Consider the following 23,864-nt stretch of genomic DNA (forward strand, 5'->3'; position numbering starts at 1 on the left):
GCACTGTGCTCTGTGTGTGTGTTAGACATGAAACCAACGAACATTCCTTGACTATCTACAGGGCTACAATCCCATATCTGAAATTCTGAAATCCAAATTATTCTGAAAACCAGATGTTTTTTTCTTGATTGACACCAAAACTCATTGGTAGCAAAACCTGAAATTAACTTCTGTGGGGTTTTTTTGTTTGTTTGCAGAAGGACCCTCTGTTGTCCTATGCCTGTGTTGCCTGCCTGGAAGCCTTGCTTGATTACCTGCATGCCCGGAGCCCAGACATCGGTAGAAACCCTCCCTATTTTCTGATGTTCTCATAGGGGCAGCCAGCCCCTGCCACCCTCCTGTCCCAGACTTCCAACCTCTGTTCTTTGACTCACACTCATTTTGTTTCTTTTCATAATACTACAAGGGCATTGCCATGCCCATTATACAGATGAGGACATTGTAGTTCAGAGAGATCAAGGAACCTGCCCAACCAAGGTCAAAAGCTCTTAAATGGCAGAGCTCTTCCTATGCCTGCTTCCCACAATAGTGGGATATGTGGTTTCCCTGGGCCAGGTAGCATAGGTGGATAGAAGCCCAGGGAAGAAAGAAACTTCCTGCGTTCAGTTTGTCCAATGCCCTGCCTCTAGCTGTTTGAGCCAATCCGAGAAAGTCCTCTTCAGCAATGCTCCATGGTCTATGGAAAAGTAGCAGTAACAGCCTAGAGTGACTGGTGTTTCCTGTAGCATTCCATGTGGTCTCCCAGCCCTGGAATCGGTTTTTGCTGTTCACCCTCCTGGATGCTGGAGAGAGTTCCTTCCTCAGACCTGAGATCTTGAGGCTCATGACCCTGGTAAGTACTTAATGGATGGTCTTGTGGTCTGAACAATGTGATGAGCTGGGTGGTCCTGAGGAGACCAGGTAGAGGGGTAGAAGGTAGAGGGGCTGGGTGGGTCTTCACCCTACAAGAAGCCTGCTCAGAGAATTCCTCTAAACACCTACATCTTCTCACCCCAAAAGACCCAGATACTCCTAATTTATTTGCATATGAATCATGAATCATTGGCTGGGGCCTACCTGCCGCACCCAGATCCTATGCTAGGGACCAAAGGTGTTACTGAGCCAAATGCTCTGCCCTTTAAGGGTCTCTCAGTCTTGAGAAGGAGATAGACAGGAAACTAATAGTCAAAACATGACGTTATTAGTGGCAGAGTAGAAGATATGCTAAGAACCTAGCTTGTGGTAAGTGCCCACTGAATAAACAACAAAGCAGTGAGCCTGTGAATGATAGTAAAGCGGATCAATGAATAAATCAGTGGTTGGTGTGGGAACACAGAGAAGAGTACAGTTGACCCTTGAATAATGTGGGGGTTATGTTGGTCCCTGAGCAGTTGGAAATCCGAATATAACTTTTGACTCCCCCAAAACTACCTACTAATAGCCCACTGTTGACTGGAAGCCTTACTGACAACATAAACAGTCAGTAAACACATATTTTGTATGTTATATGTACTGAATACTGTATTCTTACAATAAACTATAAAAAGAAAATGCTATTAAGAAAATCATAAGTACAGTACAGTATTTATCGAAAATAATCTGTGTATAAGTGGACCCATGCATTTCACTCTCGTGTGGTGTAAGGGTCCACTGTAATTATTTCTGCCAGAGCTGGGAGGGAGAGGTGAGTAAGAGTGTAGTAAGCACTCAATTAATGCCTGTATTTCTTTAATAAAATGAAAGAACATTCAGCAGGAAGGTAACATTTTAGCTGAGGCTTGAAGGATTATTAGGCAAAGAGGAGGAAAAGTATTCCAAGTAGTGAAGTGAAAATAGCAGGGGTACGAGCACCTGGCAGTGTGTTTGGGTAACCACCATAGTCCATTTTGACCATGAGCGTGAGGTACAAGGCCAAGGGGTGAGGGGAAGGGTACTGAAGAGGTCAGCAGGACCAACTCTCTCAGGGTTTCATACTCTGCCTCATTTATTCCACTTCTCCTGGACCCACCAACTCTGAGCTCCTGAAGGCAGGGTTCTGTGGGCTTCAGATCTGTGCCCCCAGCCCAGTGCCAATCACAGCAGGGACACAGGAAATGTCTGTGAATGAAGGAGATACCAAATCACTGTGTGTTTGCGGCTTCTCTCCCTGGCCTAGTTTGTGCGGTTCCAGAGCAGCAGTGTCCTTTCTCGTGAGGAGGTGGGTCATGTTCTGCAAGGCGCAGCTTTGGCTGACCTCTCTACCCTGTCGAATACCACACTCCAGGCTCTGCGTGGCTTCTTCCTGCAGGTGGGTTGGAAGGGGATGCCACGGAGCCTCTGTAAGGCTAGACCCTCCACGCCATCTTCTTTGTGGAGGATGAGCCCTCTGGCCACAGCAGCTAGAGGGAGGTCAGGAGTACAGAGGGTGGAGGGTAGAGAGGATCTGATGGAGTAGGCACTGAGAAGGCCTGTCTCCCCTGCCCTCTTCTTGCTCCAGGTCCAGAGCATGGGCCTCCTGGCTGATGAGAGCACGGCCCAGACCTTGCACGTCTCCTTGGAGGGCCTCTCCCCTAGCACCTCCTCAGCCGAGCCGCCCCTGGACATGCTGTATCCTTTCCTGCATCTGGGAGCTTGGCCTGGGCAAGGTCATCCAGGCTATGGGAGGCTGTGGCATCATGCTTCAGAGGGGTGCACTGTCTACAGCCCTGTACTTTAAAGCATGTGGGTCAGTGAGAATAATTAATAGTGATAGCAACGACAATGACGTACTCTGTTCTAAGTTCCCACCAAGGGCCAGGCACGTTACATGTATTGTGTCTTAATCCCCACAGAAGCCAGGGATGTTAATATAGCTATAACTTAGACCAGAGAGGTTAAATGACATGCCCAGGATCACACAGTAATAGCATCAGGATTTGACCTCTGTTTATCTCCAAAGCCGTATCGCCAAACTCAGGAAGGAGCTAGTCCTTCCCCAAAAGCTTTGGGGAAAGTTGCCCAAACCCAGATACAGGTGCTTCCCTCAGCCCAACATGGGGGGTGCTGTGTGACTGACATGTCCCCGAGAGAGCCTGGGGCTGTGGGCAGTAACTAGAGGCCCTTTGGGGGTGGTTGTGGTGCTCCAGAGACACTTCAGTCTGTGTGTTGTTTGGTGGTACTTCCTCCCCACCCCCACTGGCTACCTCCTTGGCTTTCTTCTTCCTCCTCCTTTTTCTCTCTCCTCTTTTCTCCTCTTTCCCTTGTGCATGGAATGTTCCCTGTTGAATAGCAACTACCTACCCAGGTGTTTGGGTCCCAGTTTTAGAATCCAGCCCACTATTCTTAAGAGCTCTTCTGTTCTTGTGTGACTGTTTTTGCCCTTTTTGGGCTCTAGAAGTGTGGTTCTCCCACGGTTGGCTCCACCTTTCTGCTGTTCTCCTCTCATGTTTTGCTGCCAGTTGCCTGGGAGGGGTGGCTGTATCCCTGTCCCACATCAGAGACTGATCCTCATGACTCGAAGGCCCAGAAACGGAGAGAACTGTGACCTGAAGAAAAAGTCAGGGCAGAATTGTTGGAGAAATGGATGACAATTGTAGCCGTTCACTCTATTGTTGAAGTGGAATCAGGAAATAAAATGATACACTCACATGTCTCTGTGAGCTCTCCAAAAAAAACATTTCACTCTCAATTTACCTTGGCTCCCTGGAGCTGATAACTGCCAGTAGGATAGTGGATTGCTTCGGTAAGGAATGGATGGCCTCCTCAGGGACAGTGGGTGGGATTTGTTCTGCTAACATGTAAGGAGCACCAGCTGGATGCCTCAGCTGTACCCAGAAAATGCCACTCGCAGGCCATCCACGGGGCTAGAAGTGCAGAGAAAGTCCATGTTTGGTACCGGTGTGATCCCAGTGCTCCAAGAGGCAGCCTCACCTCACATGGAGCTGGAGAGAGGTACAATTTTGAGGCAAGGACGCTGAGCAGGTGAAATCCTTCTCTGCCTTGCGAGCTCGGTGGAACTGTTCCAGCTCAGCCCTTCCCTGGCCAAAGGAGGTTCCTTGTTTCTTTCTGTGGGCCCTTCCCAGAGCTTGTATCTTTATCCCCAAGTGTGCGGTTCTTTTAATGTCTGCTCTCCACCGTTGTGCCTGCTTCCTGTTCCCAGCTCAGCCCACCGTGCCTCTTGCCTGCCGTCCCCAATCCGGGTGCCCGTAAGTGGACAGCCCACCCTTACTCCTTGGGTTTGGCTGTATGGACCCTGCACAAAACTGGTATGAACTCTGCCCTAATGAACTGCACTGTAGGTTTCTTCTTCTTCTTCTTCTTTTTTTTTTAATAAAGTTTATTTATTTTAGTAATCTCCACACCCAAAGAGGGGCCTGAACTCACAATCCTGGTATCAAAAGTCCCATGCTCCTCCCCTACTGAGCCAGCCAGGTGCCCCTACAGGCTTAAAAAAACAAAACAAAACAAAAAAAACCACTGTTAGTCCGTGACCCACCAAACTGATCCTGCCAACTATGATTTAAAAAACACTGTCAGCTTATGAAAAGTTTCGGTCAGGGCGCCTGGAAGGTCACGCGGACGGCAGGGGTCAGGGCCTCAGTCCGCTGACGCGCCCTGTAAGTCAGGCACAGACCCCACACAGACTTAACTTCCTCCAGTCTGACCGTGACAGAACGCCGAACGATCGCGCCCCGGCACAAGTTTGGCGGGACCGGACTCCAGCTAACCGCGCTGAGGACTCGCGCTGGGGCCCGGCGGGGCGGGGCCGGAAGTGAAGTCAACGGAGCGGTTGTCGCGGCCCGCGCTCATTGGCCGGGAGCGGCGCGGTGGGCGGGGCGGCGCGCGGCGATCCTTGAGCGGCTGCTAGCGCCAAGTGTGGGGTTTCGCGTCTTCGGTGTTCACCCCGCGGACCCTGGAGCCAGGCTGCACGCCGACGTCCTATCCGCACTTCCCTTCCCGCACCTCCCGGCCTGGTAGGTGGGGGCAGGGGTCCCGCGCAGGCAGGCTCCAGGTGGCGAGGGCAGGGCGTGGGGTAGGTGGGGACCAAGGGCCCCCAAACCGGTTGCTGGGGGTAGAGGGTGAGATTCGCGGCCCCGAATGCGTCTCGTTGGAAGGACTCGTTCTCTCCTCCGGGAGCCCCACAAGGCTCGGGGCAGCAAGCCGGGTCCGCGAGCCCGCGTAGCGGTCTCAGAGCCCGCCACCGCCACGCCATCCTTGCAGAATGTGTTCAGAGTCGCATACCCAACCTGGAAGAGGTCTGGGAATGCACGGTGCGAGGAGCAGGATTGAGAGGCTGGGTAAGTGGGAGTAACAGTGGAAAAAAGCAGGATCCGCCCCCACGCATTCTGCTTTTTCGGTTTTCCTTTCCCACTTCTCTCCGGCTTCGGTCATTACCGGCTGTCTGATACCCTGGCCCCAAGTTCTGCCCTAGTCCGGGTCTGGTTCCCTTGAGTCTAGAGCGTGGCGTTGGAAGGCAGGTCCTGGGTGAAGTTGGACTACTCCTTCCCATTCTTTAGGCTTCAGGTGTCCGGTCTTCGTAGGGTGGGGGCGGTTCTCTGAATGACCTCTGCCAGCTCAATAACTGAACATCTGTCCCCTGGAGCAGGCGTCCTGATAAGCCAGTGGCATCTTTGAGGTAGCCTATGCTCATTTCGACTCTTGGTTTAGCCTGGGAATAGCTGAGTGACTTTGGGCAGTCATCTGGCTTTTCTGTGCCTTGGTTTCCACATTGGTAAAACTGATAAACTGTCATCAGAGTGTGAGGCCTCCTCTGATCACTGTGTTTAATATCTCACCCCACCAACTCCCTCATCCTTCTGTGCTTGTTTTACAAGTTTATCGATTTTCTGTTTCCCCTACGAGGGACATAAGTACCATGAAATGCAGTAATTTTTGTCTGCCGTCGGCACTGCTGTATTCCCAGGTCTAACACAGTGCCTTGAACGTCGTACTCAAAAAATAATTAAGGAATGGTGCCTGAATAGAAATAGGTGTTACTTGTGGTGCCTGTGGTTCCAAAGTGAATGAATGGCAGCCTGCTTATCCAAGATTGTGCTGCCTCCATTCCTGCCTGCATCCCTTCTTCTGTTCTTTTTTTTTTTTTTTTTAGGTTTTATTATTTTTTTTTATTAAAAAATTTTTTTTCAACGTTTATTTATTTTTGGGACAGAGAGAGACAGAGCATGAACGGGGGAGGGGCAGAGAGAGAGGGAGACACAGAATCGGAAACAGGCTCCAGGCTCTGAGCCATCAGCCCAGAGCCTGACGCAGGGCTCGAACTCACGGACCGCGAGATCGTGACCTGGCTGAAGTCCGATGCTTAACCGACTGTGCCACCCAGGCGCCCCTAGGTTTTATTTTTAAGTAATCTCTACTCCCAATGTGGGGGTCAAACATAAACCTTGAGATCAAGGGTCACATGCTCCACTGACTGAGCCAACCAGGTTCCCCAGCACCCCGCCCCCGCCCCCTGCCTTCTTTTGTTCTAACGACAGAAGTCAGAGAAGGAGGGGAAACTCAGAAGTTTCACATCCCCCCTGACTGCCTGGACTTCCTTAACCAGATAACCTTCTTGGGGTCCAGGATGAGGGGTGCTGAAAGGGAATGATACTGGCCAGCCCCCACTTTCCCCAGGCGTGATGCCTTACCCAGTCCTTTTTCCCTAGAGCAAGGAGGTGACTTCCTTATCTCTTTTACAGGTGAGAAAGCTGACGTTCCAGAGGCTAAGCTATTTGCCCCAGGGCCCACAGACAGAGGCAGAGCCAGGGCTCCAGCCCAGAGCTCTAGACATCAACCCCTGTGCTCTAAGCATTCCTTTATTGCCAATATTATCTTTTCTCCTACCTCCTACCATCCCACAGTGTTTATTGTGTGTCTGGTTGGTCACAGGCCCTGGGCTGGGGATGGGGCTCCGGGGCCTCCCAAAGCTGGGTTCTTGGTATTTGGAGGCTATATCAAGTTGGGAAGTTGCTGTTCACCTGCACTCTTTATTTTATATAACCAAGCTCTGGATCTCACCTCCTCTCTCTGGGTTACTTTCCTAGCTCTAGGACCTTGGATATGGACCTTCTTCAGTTCCTGGCCTTCGTCTTTGTCATGCTATTGTCTGGGACAGGAGTTACAGGCACCCTGAGGACCTCCCTGGACCCAAGCCTAGAGATCTGTATCCTTTGGGGTTGGAGGTGGGGTTAATGAGCTGTTTCTGAGGGGTCTGTAAATAAAGTCTATACCCACACGCCCTTGGATTCCAGAGATGGAGCAGACTCAGCCTATGGGAATAGGGGAGAAAAGGTGAGGTGCTCTAATCAAGCCTTGATCAAGTCAATTTTCTTCTGGTCCTCAGTTTTTCCACATGTTAAATGGAGAAGGCAAAACATACTTCTCAGAGCCATCAGGGCTCTGAGGATTGTACATGTGCTTTGCATCTTGTGGGTGAGACCCTGGGTGGAGACCCAGGGTGGAGGCCCTGGCATACAGGGGCTACCTACTCTGGGCCAGACCTTGGGGACACAAGAAGAATCAGGACCAGTCATCCCTGGTTTTGAGGAATTCACAGGCCTCTCACTATACTTTGTGGTTAGCCCTTTAATGAAACATGGTGGGGGAAGAGGGGCAGGGAGAAATACTGCACTGTGGCTTTTGAACTGGGTCATGAAAGAATAGAAATTCATGGAGAAGAGTGGGGGGGCATCCCAGGCAAAGTGTACAGCGGGAGCAGAGGAGTGGAGGTTCTGGGAATAGTGAATGGTTGCAGTGGATGATGGGAAGATCATGAGGAGGGGAGGTTAGGAGCCAGGTCCTGAGGGTTGTGTTCAGGGCGTTGGATGTAGACTCCTCAGTGAAATGGACAAATGATACCTTGCAGGATGCCTCTGCTTCTCAGTTTGTTTCTTCTGTGGGGGTGGGGGCAGGGGGAGTGTCTCAGCCATGGGCATCTATGGCCCTTGCAGATACTTGCTGTTCGGGAATGGGCCCTCTGGATTGGGACCACTGGATTGTCCAGGCCAGCCCCTTGACTTAATGCCACCCAGACAAGAAGATGTTTGAGGTGAAGCGGCGGGAGCAGCTCTTGGCACTGAAAAACCTGGCACAGCTAAATGATGTCCACCAGCAGTATAAGATCCTTGACGTAATGCTCAAAGGGCTCTTTAAGGTGCGTGTGGGCATGGGACAGCTCACCACCAGGTCTTTGGTCTGGGCACTGATAGACGGGTAGGAGTTCCCTGAGGGGCTGGTATTTAACGAGGGGTAACTACACAGATTTGAAATAGATTTTAAATAAATAGGGCCGTCTGTGAAGGGCTCTGCAGAGCCACTCAGCCTGGGTGGGTTCCCTCAGGTGCTGGAGGACTCGCGGACAGTGCTCATTGCTGCCGATGTGCTCCCAGATGGGCCCTTCCCCCAGGACGAGAAACTGAAGGATGGTATGGTCTTCCCAGTCTTGCTCTTTCCTCCTTCCCACCACCTTGATCTTCTCTCGCTGCTCCTTTCCTCCTTTTCTCCTCACTCTTTTTCCCTCTGGAAGTATCCTCTTATGAAACCTTCCAAGTGGTCCCCTTGGGTGTATGGACACTTAATTCATATTTCTCTGGGCATTTCCAGGCTTCAGAGCCAGTTTCTGGGCCCCTGACACGGATATAGTCCTTTGTACTGTACTGTGCTTGGGGCAGGGGAAACGGGGGGGAGCCTCTGCCCACAGCCCCACCTCAGGGGCCCTTGCCTTTTCTATCACCCTGACCATTCTGGTAGAGAAGGCAAGGGTTGTTCCCATTTATAGGAGAAACACAGAACAGACCTATTGAAGGGACTTGCCAGTGGGGGCAGTTAACAGTGCTCTTTTCTACTGTTTTAAAGCCTCAGTCCCCTTAAATCCTTTTTGAGACAAGGTGGGGAAAACAGATAAATAAGAGAGAACGGAATGTTTCTGTGTCCCTTCGTCCCCTCTTCTAAGATTTTTTCTCCAGTGGTAATTCCCTTCCCACCCCCTGTTAACTGATTATATTCTAATGATAAAACATTAGATTATACTGTCTGAGAGAGGATGGAAATAGAACTTATATATCAAATGGTGGGCACTTTATAAATATCATCTCAAATGTCCACTATAACTCTGAGGAAGGCACCGTTGCCTTCATTTTCCAGGTAAAAGAGGACAAGTGTTTTGCTCTTGCAAACCTGTAAACCAAGCTAACTCCCGAGTTCTTTGAGGTTCAAGATTGTTCTGAGGTCCAGAGGTCCCTGCTCCACTAGTCTTAGACCCAACTTGGCATGTCTTTGGAGGAGTCTGCTTTTCTCTGTGTGGGCTGGCCAGTGCTGGTGAGGCCTGCCTGGGTCTTATCTGCAGGGGTGGCTCAAACAGGGACTTCTGGCAGGGCTGGGTATATAGTTATATTTCATGATAGTCTAGGTTGGGGGGACCTGCCGCCATGGTGGACACACTAAGTTAGTCTGAACTGATCTGTGGACCAGAGGAAGGATATTAGTGAGAAAGTTAGTGAAATTCAGATAAGGTCTATTGATTAGTATCAACGTTAATTTCCTTATTTAGATAATTGTACAATGCTTATGTAAGATGATAACATTAGAGGAAGCCGAGTGTAGGAGTTTTATGATGTATGATGGAAGTCTAAAGTTATTTTAATATAAGAACCTCAGAAGCATTTAAAATAAAATTGGTGGTGGGGGGGGGGGTGGCGCCTGAGTGGCTCAGTCAGTTGAGCATCCAGCTCTTGATTTTGGTCATGATCCCAGGGTTGTGGGATTGAGCTCCATGTCAGGCTCTGCACTGAGCATGGAGCCTGCTTAAGATTCTCTCTCTCTCTCTCTCTCTCTCTCTCTCTCTCTCTCTCTCTCACCCTCTCTCTCACCCTCACCCCTCCTCCCTTCCTCCCTCCCTCTCCCCCTTCTCTCCCTCCCCCCTCCCCCCTTCTCCCTCTCTCCTCCTCTCTCCCCTTCTCTCTCCCCTTCTCTCTCTCTCCCTCTCACTCCCTCTCTCCCCATCCCCTCTCCCTTCTCTGCCCCTCTCCCCTGCTTGCACATGCTCTCTCTTTCTAAAACAAACAAATAAACAAAAAGATATTTAAAATAAAATTGGAAGATATTAAGAAAACCAAAACAAACCCAAATGTGTTCCCTGGTCATCCTAACAAACCTGACTCCTCACATACACTGCAGCTCTGTGTTAACACTGGGGCCTGGCTCTGGATGTTTGGAGGCCAAGTTGGGGAGGTCTGACCCAGCCAAGCCTCATGCAATACATGTCTTCATGTGCGAAATGGTACCCACCTCTCTGGTCCTTAAAACAATGAGTTTTCTAAGCTATGAGATATAGCCACCTGAGCCTCCGTTTTCCCATCTGTAAAATGGGAACAGCAGCCACATCTCCTTCTAAAGGTGGTTTTGAGGATTCAGTGTTCTGGGGGGACATAAAGCCCTTAGCATACACTACACATGTGGTCAGCCCCTATGGATAGTGGGCACAGTTCCCTTCTCTGACTAGTAGGCTTAGTGGGCTTCCATTCTCTGAAGGGTGTCTGGGGCTGGCCAGGTGGGCAGGAGAAGGGCATCTGTCTTGGCCACTCATCAGGATCCTCTTGCCAGCTTTCTCCCAAGTAGTGGAGAACACAGCCTTCTTCGGTGACGTGGTGCTGCGCTTCCCGAGGATTGTGCACCACTACTTTGACCACAATTCCAATTGGAATCTTCTCATCCGCTGGGGCATCAGCTTCTGCAACCAGTCGGGCGTCTTTGACCAAGGGCCCCACTCGCCCATCCTTAGCCTGGTAAGGACTGGGGGCAGAGGAGGTTCAGGAGCCCTCTGCCTGGTGGTGCACCATGAACCTTGCATCTGCCTTCAGTTAGGCCTGAATGTCAGCCCTTGGTTGTGGTTTCTGTGATAAGCCTCAGGGCACCTTGAGATGCAGTCTCAAGGGGTTCTGTGCTGACCTGGGTCCCTAGGGGTCATCACCTGTTTCACATCTGCCTAAGCCTTGGGCCTGAGTCCCACTGTGGAGGGAGTAGCCGCGGGTAAGGAGTCAGGAGAGGCAGAGGATGACTAACTTTTCCTCATCCGCAGATGGCCCAGGAGCTGGGGATCAGTGAGAAAGACTCTGACTTCCAGAACCCATTTAAAGCAGACCGCCCAGAGGTAAGCTGCTGGGGCCTATGGCCATGTTTGCTCTGCCTCTGCGGGGTCATGGGAAGCCAGGTCATACAGGGGATGGGACACCTGGGGTGGAGCATGAAAGCCTTTGACTTGGAACCAGACATGGCTTGAGTCTGGATCCACATACCATTATTTGCTCATTGATGCCTTTGGGCAAGCCACTGCCCCTGTCTTAGCCTCAGGCTCCCTGTCTTATCATGGGGTATGGACCCCGGCTGTGGGGGATAGTCAGAGCCTATGAACACACCCATCCTGATGTATAGTAGGCATCTCACGTCAGGTGGCTGCTAGGCAAGGTCAGGCCGTGCTTCTCTACCCTTGAGCCTTTGAGCACTCAGCCAGGCTTCTGTCTCACGTTCCTGCATATGCTTTCAACCTAGGGGACTGAGGTGGGCTCTGAAGGCTGAAGGCTACAGGGTAGGACCACAGATGGGGACATGCAGAGTAGAATGGAGGAGGGAATCAGGTGGCAGGGCAGTGCATCAGGGGCAGGAAAGCCTGGAGGACTGGACTTGTCAAATCATAGGCTCTCCTCTGGTGTAGGGAGGGGTGTTAGGGTCCGTGAGGGGTCTAGAATTTTAGCCTGCTACTGTTTCATGGATACTGACAGGTCAGAGGCATCAGAGTTCATTATAGCAAAAGCAATATCTGGCCTGTTGGCCTGGCCGTGTGGGTTCCCCATGTTCCTCAAGTCATCCACAGTGACACAGAGGGGCCCAGGCAGATGCTGCACACGCAGTGGCTTTGCATGAAGGTGAGGAATAGCGAGTTTGGGATATTCACAGCCTTTGTAGTGAATAGTGGCAAACCTGCTTTTTGAGGGGCAGTCATCCTGTCACCCTTCCAGGTGGTTCTCTGCAAGCAGTCCTGACAAATAATACCCAGATACAGAGAGGTCAGGGCTTTGCTTTCTTGTTGTACCCAGTGAGAACGTGCAGGATGCTCAGGGCCGTGGTTGATTGCCTCCCCCACAGTTTACCTGTCAACCCTGTGTGTTTTGGCTTAAGTTAAATTTCCACGTGAATGTGCTATTCAGTCTGATTGATCAGTAGAGGCTAGGACCAAATGTGTCCTAGACCAAATGTCTCATATTGCCATTTGATTCTGGCTACCATCAACAGGACTCTAAGCAGCAGGACGAGGCCAACCTGCAGTGTTGATCTCAGCCCCCCAGCTTGCAGACTCAGCCAGCTAGGATAAGTCCTGGGCAGGCCAGTAGGCTTTTGTTGTTGTTGTTGTTGTTGTTGAATGTTTATTTTTGAGAGAGAGGGAGAGAGAGAGAGAGCGTGAGCAGGGGAGGGGCAGAGAGAGAGGGAGAGAGAATCCGAAGCAGGTTCCAGGCTCTGAGCTGTCAGCACAGAGTCCGATGCGGGGCTCAAACTCACGAACCGCGAGATCATGACCTGAGCCGAAGTCGGACGCTTAACTGACTGGGCCACCCAGGCGCCCCACCAGCAGGGTTTATATTAGACAGAATAGTCTAAGGCCAATCTGTTACCCATGACCACCCACACAAGAGTTTAGACTGACCTATTTATTGATCTTTGATGTCATTGTCAACAATCACAGGGAGCAATACATGGACCCAGAGCAGCCCTCATCCCCAGTGAAGACACATTTCATGGCCCACTGTCTCCCATCTGTCACGACATGGTTTGAGCCACTGTTATATTGTTTATCTGAGCTCTGAGAGCAGTGTCACTATGGGATTGCAGCCTCATTTGCCCTATGTGGCATAACCCAAGGCTACGCAGGCATCAGGAACAGCAGATGGATTTGTATCTGTCAGATTAAAACAGGTTGTATTGGCCTTTGTGCCTGCACAGGGTCACTTAAGGGAGCTGCTTTTGATGGCATCAGGCACAGCAGAGTCGTTTACTACTAACCAGTTTCCTTTCATAGGGCTGAGATGACACACCCAACACCCAATCACATTATCAGCTGCAACTGCCACTTGGCTTGGACAGATCCTAGGATTGTTTGCCAAGTGGCAGTGCTAGATCGAAGAGACCAAGAGGATTAATTGTTCCTTCCCCGGATGCTAAGATTATTGCTACAAAATCGGTGTGGCACATCCCAGGACCTAGATAGAATTCCACTTTTTCTCCAGTCCTCCTCTACTCTCACCTGGAGCTTTCTTTCATCCAGAAGGGTTAGATGTGAATGGGACAAGGGCATTTGTCATTTTCAGAGACCCATCATACCTTCCATCTTGGGCCACTGTAGGGGGACTTGGCAGGGAGCGTACTTAGCCAAATGGTCATTATCCTAATGATTTCACGTCATACCATTTCAACCAGGGACTCTAGGCAGTCAAGCCAGAAATACAGAGTCCTCTGCTTCATGCCCATCCATGGTGGCAAGTACAATGCCACATCTAGTACAATGATGTATTTAGATGGCGAAGCCAGTTAACTGGGCACTATAGGCTTGATTAGCGTTTTGATTCTGGTTGGTGTCATCAGAGAATGAGCCTTATGATGGGCATCTAAACAAGTGACCCGCACTGTTCAGTTGTCAACCATAGTTTGTTTCCAACTTCATGGCCCCAAAGAGGAATGGCTGCCTTTGATCTGCCAGTCTTCTGATATGGACAGCTAGGACGCTGACAACGGTCACTAGAAATAAGACATGCATGGTGTTAGGAATATTATCTAGGCAAGGGTGGTGGCTTTTAATTCAGATCATTGTCTGACTGGCCTTGATGGCATTATCACTGGGGCTGGATGGCTGCCACCGCCAATACACAACAGTGTCTAGGATTCCCAAAAGCACCCCTGGATTTGATGATTCGCTAGGAAGAATCACGGGAATCAGTGTACAGTTGTGCTCATGGCTGTAGTTGATTATAGCAAAAGAATGCAAAGCGAAATCAGGAAAGGGAAAAGGCTCTTGGGGTGCAGTTTGAGGGAAACCAGGCACAAACCTCCAAGAATCCTCTCCCAATGGAAGCACCCAGGACATACTTAATTTCCACAGCAACAAGATGTGACATGTGAAAAGTTGTCCTGAAAGGAGGCCTGTTAAAGACTCAGTGCCTAGAGTTTGTATTGGGAGCTGGTCACTTAAGCTCCCTCTGCCCAGTGCATTCCATAATTCCAGAGTCCCAGGACGAAAGCAAGGGGTTCAGCATAAACTCTATTGTTTGCACAGTTTAGGCTCAGTGAGTCACTCTTATCACTTGGTGGGAGTCGTCCCAAAATCCAAGTTCCCAGACACCAGCCAAGATACAGCCCTAGAAACAGGCCTTTCAAAGGATAGCAGTCGGGCCAGCTATGTTAACTCTTTTGCACAGTACCATTAGCTCTTAATTTAGGTGAACGATCAGTGAGCCAGGCCTGAGTATTTAGGGGAACCTCTGAATCAAGAGCCCCTTTGAACCAGTGGCTTTGCTTCAGGCAGCAGAATGGGAGGTAAGGGTTTCCCTACTAGGGTTGCTGTTACCTCGTCACATAACATCCCTCGAGGTTGCTTGCTATAATCACAACCCTGATAAATGGCCAGTGTAAGAATAGTCAGGGCATACCCAGCAAGAATACGGAAGGACACTCAAGGCCATGGCAAATTGCCTTTCCCCGGGAGGGGCACCCACATGCTTTATTGCTGTGAGGCTGGCTCTCCTGGCCCTGCAGGTCACGAAGGCCTCTGACATGGGAGGAGGGTGAGAACATAGACCAGAGAGAATGGGTGCTAGGATAGATTGAGTTTGGCTTTGTCACAATGTGCTCTGCTTGGAAGTAACCATACCAGCAGCATGCTTTCCTTACTTCTCATTGGCTAGGGATGGTCTCAAGATTTTACTCGCTTTTTAGCATCCAGCATGGACCTGTCCCACCAGCAGCCCAGGCTTGCTCAGCTCCCTTCATGCACTCTCTGTGCTAGTGAGTGTTCTGTACATAAGTACTTCTTATGTACCCATAACTAGAGCCAACTGGTGTCAGGCTGTATGCTGGCCACTGCCCCTGTCCAGAGGGAGCTGGCCCTCTCCCTGCTCACAGTCTGTTGGGGAAGGTGGCAGGGAAACAGTCCCAATCTAGCGTGATCACTGCACCAGTGGAGGAGGGAAGTGTGATGAGCTGTGGAACCCTAAGAGAGGATCTGACCCTGCTTCAGCAGGTAGGTGGTGGAGGCTCTGGGATGAGTAAGAGCTGCTGGGTGGACTGGCCTGGAGAAGACCCTCTAGGCCAAGGCACTGGCTTGCACAGAGCCTCGGAGGCATAGCACATGCATTTATTTATCATTTGGTGAGCACCTACCGAATCCCAGCTGCTAGAGAAGCAGAGTAGCCCTGCTCTCCTGGGAGTGCCATTCTAGTTGGAAGATACAGTCAATAAAAAGCATATAATAATGGGAGGTGGTGACAAGGCTATGGAGAAAAAAGCAGGAGAATGTGCTTAAGGAATCAGGGATGAAGTGGGAGTACAACTGCTATTTCGTGTGACTTAGATGCAGAAGGTCTTACTGAAAAGACCTGAACAGGGTGAGAGAGTGAGTCTTATATCTAGAGGAAGAACATTCCATGCTGAAGGAGCTGCAGTGCACAGGCCTTGAGTTGGAAGCATATTTGGAGGGGGAAGGGGAAACGTGAGAAGAAAAGGTCAGAGTAGGCCAGATCACAAGACCCTTGGGGGTCTTCTCCAGGCCTTTGACATTTACTCTGAGACACGTGGAGAACAGGGTGATAGGCTCTGACTTCCTCCTGTAGAGGATCAACCTGGCTGTTGTGTGGAGAGTAGTCTAGGGGACCAGGGTGGGAACAAAGACACTGATGAGGAGGCGGCTGTGCTGGTCCATTTGGGAGTTAATAGTGGCTTAAACCAAAATCAGGGTGACAGCTTTGAGGATGGTGAGATTCTGGTTGTTTAGAAGGTAGAGCCAATAAGATTAGCTAAGGAAGCAGATGTGACATGAGAGGGATGCAGTAAGAAGGACTAGAAGACTTTTGGCTTGCACACATGGAAGAAGGGGGCTGCCATTTTGTAAAATGGGCACACTGGTGGGACAAGTTTGAGGCTCGGACAGGGGAATCAAGACTTTGTTTCTGGACCTGGTGAGCATCTGAATGAAGATGTCAAGGAGGCGATTGGAAATAGGACTCTAGATTTCAGGTTGAAGCTGGGACTGCCAATGTGAGTCATGCCTATGAAGGAAGGTGTGGAGAGCCGTGGCACAGGTCATGTTCCACCACCCCGGGGCAGGTAGAGTGTCAGGGCAGATAGAGGGCTGCATCCGGGGACGTGCCTACTGGTAGAGGAGGGAGGATCGGAGGAACTAGCAAAGAAGCCCCGGAATGACAGTGTGAGAGTAGAAACCCAGAGAGGATAATTTCTGAGACCCTATGAGAAAAGCGCAGCAAAGGGAGTGAGCGGCTCATAGAATCTGCTGGAAGGCCAAGTAGTGTGAGGCCTGAGAACTGGCCAGTGGGTTTAGCAAGATGGACACTGGCCATCAGAGATCATAATATAAGCTGTTTGAGTGGAGCAGTGGGGACAAAGGTTGGATTTTGAGAATGAGAGGCAAGGAAGTAGACGCAGCAAAAGCAGACTACCTTCAAAGAGCTTTCTTTCCAAAAGGAACAGACCAATGGGAACATAGCTGGAGGGGGTGTGGATTCCAGGGGAAATTTTAGTCAGATGGGAGACTAGGCATGTTGGCATGTTGATGGGGACAGCCCATTAGGGAGGAAGAATTGATGGTGCAGGGGCAGAAGAGTTGCTGGAGCCCCATCCTGAGGAAGGCAGGCAGGGGAGAAGATCTGGTGCCTGGGGGAAGAGTCCATCTTGTCCGGAAGAACAGGTTGCGCACAGAGGCGGCTGGGTTGGTGGGAGTGGAGGTGGGAGCTTGTGGAATTTTCTTCTGTTCTTGAAATAGCCAGGTCGTGGTCTGTGGGGGAGGGGAGGAGGGTTGGGGGGCTAGAGAAGGTGTGCCTAGGAGAGCGGCTGAGGGAGCAGACCAGGAAGACATCCTGGATTGCCAGGCAGCGTGAAGGGCCCGCTGGAGGTTAGCATCAGGAATTTAAAGTAGGCATTAGTTAGGCCTAGTGGGGAAGGGGTCTGAGAAAGGGAGAGTCAGTGTTTCTCTTCTGACCCAGCTAGGTGTGGGCCCTCCTGGTGAGGCTAAGCCAGCTGGGGTTGGAAGGCCCAGATCTTCTGACTTGCTGTACCCCAGCCAGAGCCAGAGGGTATGGGGTCCTCTGTGACCTAGGGGGTCAGCTCCTCATCCCTCCCAAGAGGATGAGAATTAACTCCTAGCAACAGGAGGCAGAGTGTGGTAGGGGGAACGCTGGTCGGGGAGGTGGGAGGCCTGGGGGCTCGTCCCAGTTGTGCCTCCCACTTGCTGTGTGACTTAAGTATATCATCTACCCTCCCTGGGCCACACTTCTCTGATTTCACCCCACCTTCCAGACTCTCATAGTTCAGCCTAACATGGCAAGTAGATTTCTGCACAAGGTAGAGCTTCTAGTTTGTTTTTAATGTCTACCTTGATCACACATTTGTCAAATTTGCCCTAAGAACAAATAAAGCAGGCATATTTCACAGCATAGTTAACATGAGTTTGGGGTACTATTATGGTATTTCATATGCTAACATGATTCACTTGTTCATTTAAAAAATACATACTGAGTGCCCTCTATAAGCCAGGCAGGTCTTGTGCTAGGGACTCGTGAACAACACAGGATCCTCCTGTCCTCACGGAGAATGTTTTCCAGTGGGGGCGACAGGCACGAAGCATGTGATCATGAGGGAGAAGCCCTGAGAAGGAAATGGAGGAGCCAGGCGGGATTCAGGCCAGGTCCCCCAGGATGGCGACAGCTGAGCAGGAGCTAATGTGGCAAAGGTGGCAGGGGCTGGAAAGATCATTCTGGGCCTTCACAGCACATGCAGAGGCCTGGGGGTGGAAGGGAACAGGGAGCCTGAGAGCCCAAAACAGGGAGTGTGAGGGAGGAACACAGAGGTGGGCAGAGCGGGCCTGCAGATGGAGCATGTGGAATTTTATCCTGAGAATAATGCAGTCATAGAAGGGTGTAAGCAGGAGTGTGACATGGTCCGATTTGCATTTTGGAAAGAACTCACTGCAGTGAGGAGAAGGTCTTGAGAGGCACCACAGTGGGTGTGGAGAGCACTGGGAGGCTCCGAGTCATTGGGAGAGAGGTGGGGGTGGTGATGAGGGTAGCCATAGGGGAGACGGACAGATGGAGATGAGTTTGAGAGACACTTAGGAGTTAAAACGAGCCAGGCCTTGGCCAAGGAGGGAGAGGAGTGGCGGTGGGGGCCTCACTGTTCACGAGGACGGGGACGTTGCAAGAGGACTGGGTTTTTGCGAAGATGGAGCCATGCCAAGTTTGGGGCACATTTGGGACATCCTAGTGGCATTTAGACATGGAGATGCAGGTATGAGGGGAAACTGACATACATACCTAACAGAAGCCATGAGTTTAGATGAGCCAGTCTGGAGAGGGCAGAGGGAGAAGAGCAAAGGCCCTGGGAATCGCAGTCGAGAAATGCGTCCACTGAAGTCCTCCTCCTCCACCCTGGCTCATTCTGGGTTCTTGTCACCTCATCAAGCACCACCATCCCTGCACCGTGGAAGCCGTGAGCCTGGGCACCACGATCTCCTCCACCTCTTTTTCAAGGTCTGCCAGTTTGACCTCTGGCCCTCTGCTTCCCATGCACTCCTTTGCCTGGGCTTCTCTGCAGCTTGTTCACAAGCAGCAGGATGCCTGCGGTCTCTTGCTCTCACTGGTTGCCCTCTCCTCCTCAGGGGTATAGCAGCCAGGGCCCTGGGGGGGGTCTGCGGTTGTCTTGGGCACTCAGTCCCCTCACCCTGAGAGAAGTCTGCTTATGGTTTCTCAAATGCCCCATGCAGGTTCACACCTTAGCACCTGTCCCTCTTCCTGGAATGTCCTTTTCTTCCCTCATCCTGTCTGCTTGGTGAGCTCCTGGTTGTTTTTCGAGACCCTCTAAGCAGTTTTCCGCAAGCTCATTGAACTATCTCGAAAGAGTCTGCGGGCTCCGGGCTCCTTGAGGGCAGGGCCTGTGTCTAGGCGATCTTCCTGCTGCTGCAAGCCCACAGCAGCCTAGCCTCAGACAAACTCTTTGCTCCCCACAGACTAAACCAGACTGTTCTGTTTTTCTCTCAGTTCATTTCCAGCACTGACCCTTTCCAGAAGGCCCTGAGGGAGGAGGAGAAACGCAGGAAGAAAGAGGAGAAGCGGAAAGAGATGCGAAAAGGCCCCCGGATCTCGAGATCCCAGTCTGAGTTATAGCAGGAGTGGCCCAGGGCTCAAGGGGCCAGGAGGAGACCAGTCCGGAGGAAGAGGCAGAGGCATCTACTGGTGGTGAGAGCCAGCTCTGTGAAAGGGGAGGTGGCCTTTGCTCAGCCCCCTGAAGCTGGCTCTGCGCCCGAACTGAAGTGACTGGGCCACAGAGGGCTGGATTTCCTTCCTGGGGCCTTCCTGGAGTGGGTGCCAAGGAGGCCTTCAGAGGATGCCATGCTGCAGATCAAACCATGTTGAGATGCTAGGGGAGGCTGGAAGGATCCTGGACTGGACCCTCCCTTTGAGTTAGGACCGCTGACCAGCCAGCTGCCACCCTTCATGAGGAGGCAGCAGAATCAGGCTCTGAGCCACTTGTGGAAGTGCCATGCCTACTGATGGCCCCACTGTGGCACTGAGCTGCTCAGCACAGGTCCTAGCCCCCTGCAGAGACACAGGAGAAGCCAGCAAGCCCTCTGGGCTAACCGAGGCCGATTTGGGCCCCTGGGAGCTGTGAGCCCTTTCACAGGGTAGGGGCCTGGAGGTGTGTGGGGGGGGGGGGGTACCAGAGGTCCTCACAGAGGTAGAAACTACCTTAGAGGATGTTCCCACCTCATCAGGAGGAGCCCCAGGCCCTAGCAGGGCAGCGAAGCAGGGGCTTGGCTTAGGCCTTCTCTTCCCCTTCTCAGCACCATCCTTCATGAAGAAGTGTCCCGGGAGGGTGTTTAGCCAAAGACCTTAGAGCAACATGATCTCTGTCCTCTGACATCTGGGATGGTTCATGAGCAGGTGCAGGGTAGAGTCAACTTGTCCTCCAGGCAACTCTAGGAGATCCTTGGCCTGTGGGTAGGGGCTGTTGGGAGACAGGCTGTAGCTCTACAGGAGGCTGGGCTTTGTAAAGGCAGACCTGCTGCAAGCTGGATTGATGAGACTGAGCTCCCCATAGTAGAGACCAGTGGTTGTAGAGCAGGGAAGCTGCAGGGGAATTAGGCCCTGAATGGGCAGCTACCCTGTAATAATGCCCCTCCCAGGCAGAAGAGGGAAAGGCTCTGGTGGGAGTTCTACTTTAGTCTCTTTGACCTGGCCAAGCCAGGTCTGCCCCTTAAAAGAGGAGGGACACATGACCATCCCAGAACCCCCTAGTCCCCCACCACTGACAGAGCCCAAGAGAGACCTGAGTCTTGTCTCAACCCCTCAGACTTGCCGAGTGATCCTGGCCCAGCCTGTCCCTGTCCTGTAGCTTCACTGGCAAAATGAATTTGATAATGTCTGAACCCTCCCCAGCCCTAAACTGCTTCTCTGAGGCTGGGGCCTGGTTTCTCAGTGACAGATGCCCTTCTCTCATGGTTCTTCACCATCCCATAGGTTTGCTGAGCATCCCTGTTTACACAGCCGAAGAGAAGGACCCAGTCTTCCCTATCTTCACCTCTGTCCCATCTGGCACCCCCATCCTCCTAGGCTCTTCCTTCTACACCTTTCGCCTCTTCATCTTGGTCGATTCCTTCCTCTTCATCCTCAAAGGGGCCCAGGTTTTCCCATCTGACACCTTCAAAGAAACAGGCAGAACCACTCTGCTCTCCCCCTCTCCTTCCCTTTGATGCCGTTGCTGATTGTTGTTATTTGTTCCTGGGATTCCCCCTCAAGTCTTACTGCAGACAGAGGCCTCTCACCTCGAGGCCCAAGGGCACGTGTTTGTCCAGCTTCCTTACAGCTAGGATTCAGTCCCAGGAGCAAAGTGCCATCAACCAGATGCACCAGCCTGTGTGGGAGTTGTGCCGGTGAAGGTAGTGGCCACTGGGACCAGAGGTAGGGGGTCAGGGGGTGGGGGGTTCTAGTGGCCAGACCAACACCAAGGGTGCCCAGTGGTGGCAACAGTGATGTCTTCACTGGTGTTTTCAGCATGGTCTAGGATGTTGTTCCTGTCTGCTGAGCTTCCTAGTTCAATCTCAGGCACCCCTGGAGAGTCTGGGAGCTAGCTCCCCTGTGTCCTCTGAGGCAGGATTTCTCAGCAGTGGCACTATTTACATTTAAGGCCAGATAGTTCTTTGTTGTGTATATGAGGATGGCTGACCTGTGTGTGTAGGATATTTAGCAGCATTCTTAGCCTCTGCCTACCAGATGCTAGTAGCAGTCTCCAGACATTAACACATGACCCCTGGGGACAAAATCTCCTTGGTCCACAGCACTTGTCCCTCCTTATCCAAGCCCTACATCTTCCTCTGCTGTCCCCAGTCACCGCCCTCAGAGAGATGCTGTTGGAAGCTCCTTGAGATGATCCTTCCAGGCTTCTGGGCTGCTATGTTGTCCTGGTTCTCTGCCTTTAGTCTCAATCTGCTTTGTCTCTTCCTGATTCCTCTTTCCTTCCCCACCCCTTAAATGAAGAGTTTTAGCTTAGTCTCTCCTCTCTGCTCTTTTCTGCTTGGCACCTTTATCCTCTGAGACCCCAAAGCTGATGACACCTTCCCTCTTGCCACTGATAATCCTCAGTCCTTAGGTTTCAGCTTATCCAAAACCAAACTTGTAATTTCCCATCCCCAAGCCAGCCTGATCTTTGTGTCAAACCATGGGGTATGTGTTCTTGCGTAATGCTGGAGGAAGTGACAAATCCTGAAAGATTGGGGGAGGAGGGAGAAGGTGACAAGGCACTGTGAGCAGAGGCCTAAAAGGGGAGGCATCAAAGGTACTCAGTGAAAAAGCGTGTGCAACATTCTCTTCTATGACCTGTAGTAGTTGCCCAGTCTGTGGTAGATCTCTGGATATATGGTTGTCCAGTCCCTCCCTTTCCAGATGAAGAACCCAGGTCCTGAGGAGTGACTTGTCTAAGACTGGTCCACTCTTGAGAGCCAGTCTCTGTTCTCCCAGCCAGGGCAAGGTGCCCGCTGGGAGAGATGTTCAATTAGGTGGGATCCAGGGCCATAGGGACAATGCCAGTGTTTCGCTGGGGGCAGTGCAGCCACATTTTTTCTGCAATTTCTCCTGAGCCTTCATTTGTGCTCCCTCAGGCCACTTTGTTAGGCCCCATCGCTTCTAGGCAGATCCAGTAGGGAGTTGTGGGGACAGCACAGAGTGGGAGGTACTGTGCCCGACCTGCTGCTTAGGTTGCCCTCTGCAGGGCGATGCTCGGGCTTTGGGTTGGGAGACCACTGTACCAAACTGAGTTATGGTAGTCCGGAGACAGTCACCCCTCAGTGGGGGGAGCCCTGTGAGAGGTGCAGTCCAAGATGCCCAACTCCATGCCTGATCCAGGGCAGGGCATCAGGGTTTAGTTTCCCGTTTCAGGGTGAGACTGGTAGGTGTAGTCTGCGTATAAACTCTTCTGCATGTAAACAATGAAGAAACATTCTTGTCCTGTTTTCCCCCCAAAATAAGTCACTTTTTTCTTATGTTATACATGTTCATTATAAGAAGTAATTTAAACAATACTGAAACACCAAGAAGAAAATAAAATTCACCCTAAGTCCAACCACTCCCATAATCATGACTGACAACTCAGCTGTTGGGCCTTCCAGCCTTTTGCCCTTCATGTGAGCACATAGATCCCTATTTTTTCAATTGCAGTAGCTGCTTTGTACGGGCACATACTATATGCCAGGCCTTATGCCAAGTGCTGGCTGCTGGCAACTCCTCCTGCCTCAGGGCCTTTGTCCATATCATCCGTTCCCCTGGCTACACTAGACATGATTCCTCAAAATTTTAGGTTTCATCTTAAATGTCAGAGTCCTTTAACTGACAACCTAAGTTAGGTCCTTGGTTAGTTTCATCACCCCCTTTACTCTCCATTGATTACCTGTACCTTACCTGCTTTCTATTTTTGTTTAATGTCTGTTCTCTTCACTAGACTGGAAGCTCTCAGAGGGCAGGAACTGCCTTTTTTTGCCTGTCAGAAATGTTCAATAAATATTGTCAAGTGAATGTGCACATGATCTCTAATCTTCAAAACTGAGAGGACACTTTTCCCTGCATTTTAGAGATGACAAAATGGGAGACTTAGAGCAGTTAGGCCAAGGTCACACTGCATAGTGGATCCATATGTCTGCCTCCACACAGGCTACTACGTGCTCTCTTCTTTACCTCAAAAGCGACAGCTCTGTTACCATACTTTTCCTTTTTAACAATATATTGTTAGAGCATTTGTCAATAAGCATTTATGCACATGACCTTTAATGATATTTCATTCCATTGTGTGGATGTAATTTATTCATCCAGTCCTTTATTGGGCTTCCCAATATTTGCCCCAGTTACGTCTCTGAACTTCTATATTTGCGCACTTTGAGCACTCCTAACTTTTATTCCATAGGATAAATTCCTACTGGTCTGCACATTTGTTTACATGGAGACCAGCTGCAAGGTGGGGCAGTGGGAACTTGTGGGCGGGCTGCACGTCAGAATCCCTGCTTCACAGCCAAAACGCTCAAGCCTGGGTCACACATTAGGAGGCCTGTGGTGGGTCTCGGGCTCTAGCATTGCTTTAAAAGTCTGCAGGAGGTTCGGAGGGACCCAGGGTGAGAC

The 23,864-nt window shown here is 51.1% G+C and overlaps 2 protein-coding genes and 1 long non-coding RNA gene across 4 annotated transcripts in view; 2 read left to right on the forward strand and 1 right to left on the reverse strand.

Moving 5' to 3' along the window:
• Window positions 1–3,585, forward strand: part of MEI1 (meiotic double-stranded break formation protein 1) — a 79,072-nt gene extending 75,487 nt beyond the window's left edge. The window contains exons 27-31 of the mRNA XM_043562750.1: window positions 198–279; window positions 726–832; window positions 2,135–2,266; window positions 2,456–2,565; window positions 3,396–3,585. Of these exons, the coding sequence (XP_043418685.1) occupies window positions 198–279; window positions 726–832; window positions 2,135–2,266; window positions 2,456–2,565; window positions 3,396–3,441 (477 nt within the window). The 3' untranslated portion in view covers window positions 3,442–3,585. The remainder of the gene's footprint in view (window positions 1–197; window positions 280–725; window positions 833–2,134; window positions 2,267–2,455; window positions 2,566–3,395) is intronic.
• LOC122472832 lies at window positions 1,691–4,667 on the reverse strand. The gene is made up of 3 exons (XR_006294530.1): window positions 3,631–4,667; window positions 3,238–3,482; window positions 1,691–2,076 (listed from the first exon to the last, which is right to left on the reverse strand). It is a non-coding gene; the product is annotated as an uncharacterized LOC122472832 (long non-coding RNA).
• Window positions 4,668–4,756: 89 nt separating this feature from the next.
• On the forward strand, window positions 4,757–23,267 carry CCDC134 (coiled-coil domain containing 134). Of its 2 annotated transcripts, none has more exons than XM_043562749.1 (7): window positions 4,757–5,234; window positions 6,981–7,099; window positions 7,968–8,089; window positions 8,276–8,360; window positions 10,537–10,718; window positions 11,012–11,083; window positions 19,242–23,267. In XM_043562749.1, exons 2-7 carry the CDS (start codon window positions 6,997–6,999, stop codon window positions 19,365–19,367), a joined length of 690 nt encoding a protein of 229 aa, XP_043418684.1. In that variant the 5' UTR covers window positions 4,757–5,234; window positions 6,981–6,996; the 3' UTR covers window positions 19,368–23,267. The 2 variants fall into 2 exon arrangements, with proteins under 2 accessions (XP_043418684.1, XP_043418682.1); XM_043562747.1 differs by having other exon boundaries at window positions 4,757–4,910.
• The last annotated feature ends 597 nt before the right edge of the window (window positions 23,268–23,864 follow it).

Source organism: Prionailurus bengalensis, chromosome B4 (genome assembly GCF_016509475.1).
Source record: "Prionailurus bengalensis isolate Pbe53 chromosome B4, Fcat_Pben_1.1_paternal_pri, whole genome shotgun sequence".
NCBI classification, from domain to species: domain Eukaryota; kingdom Metazoa; phylum Chordata; class Mammalia; order Carnivora; family Felidae; genus Prionailurus; species Prionailurus bengalensis.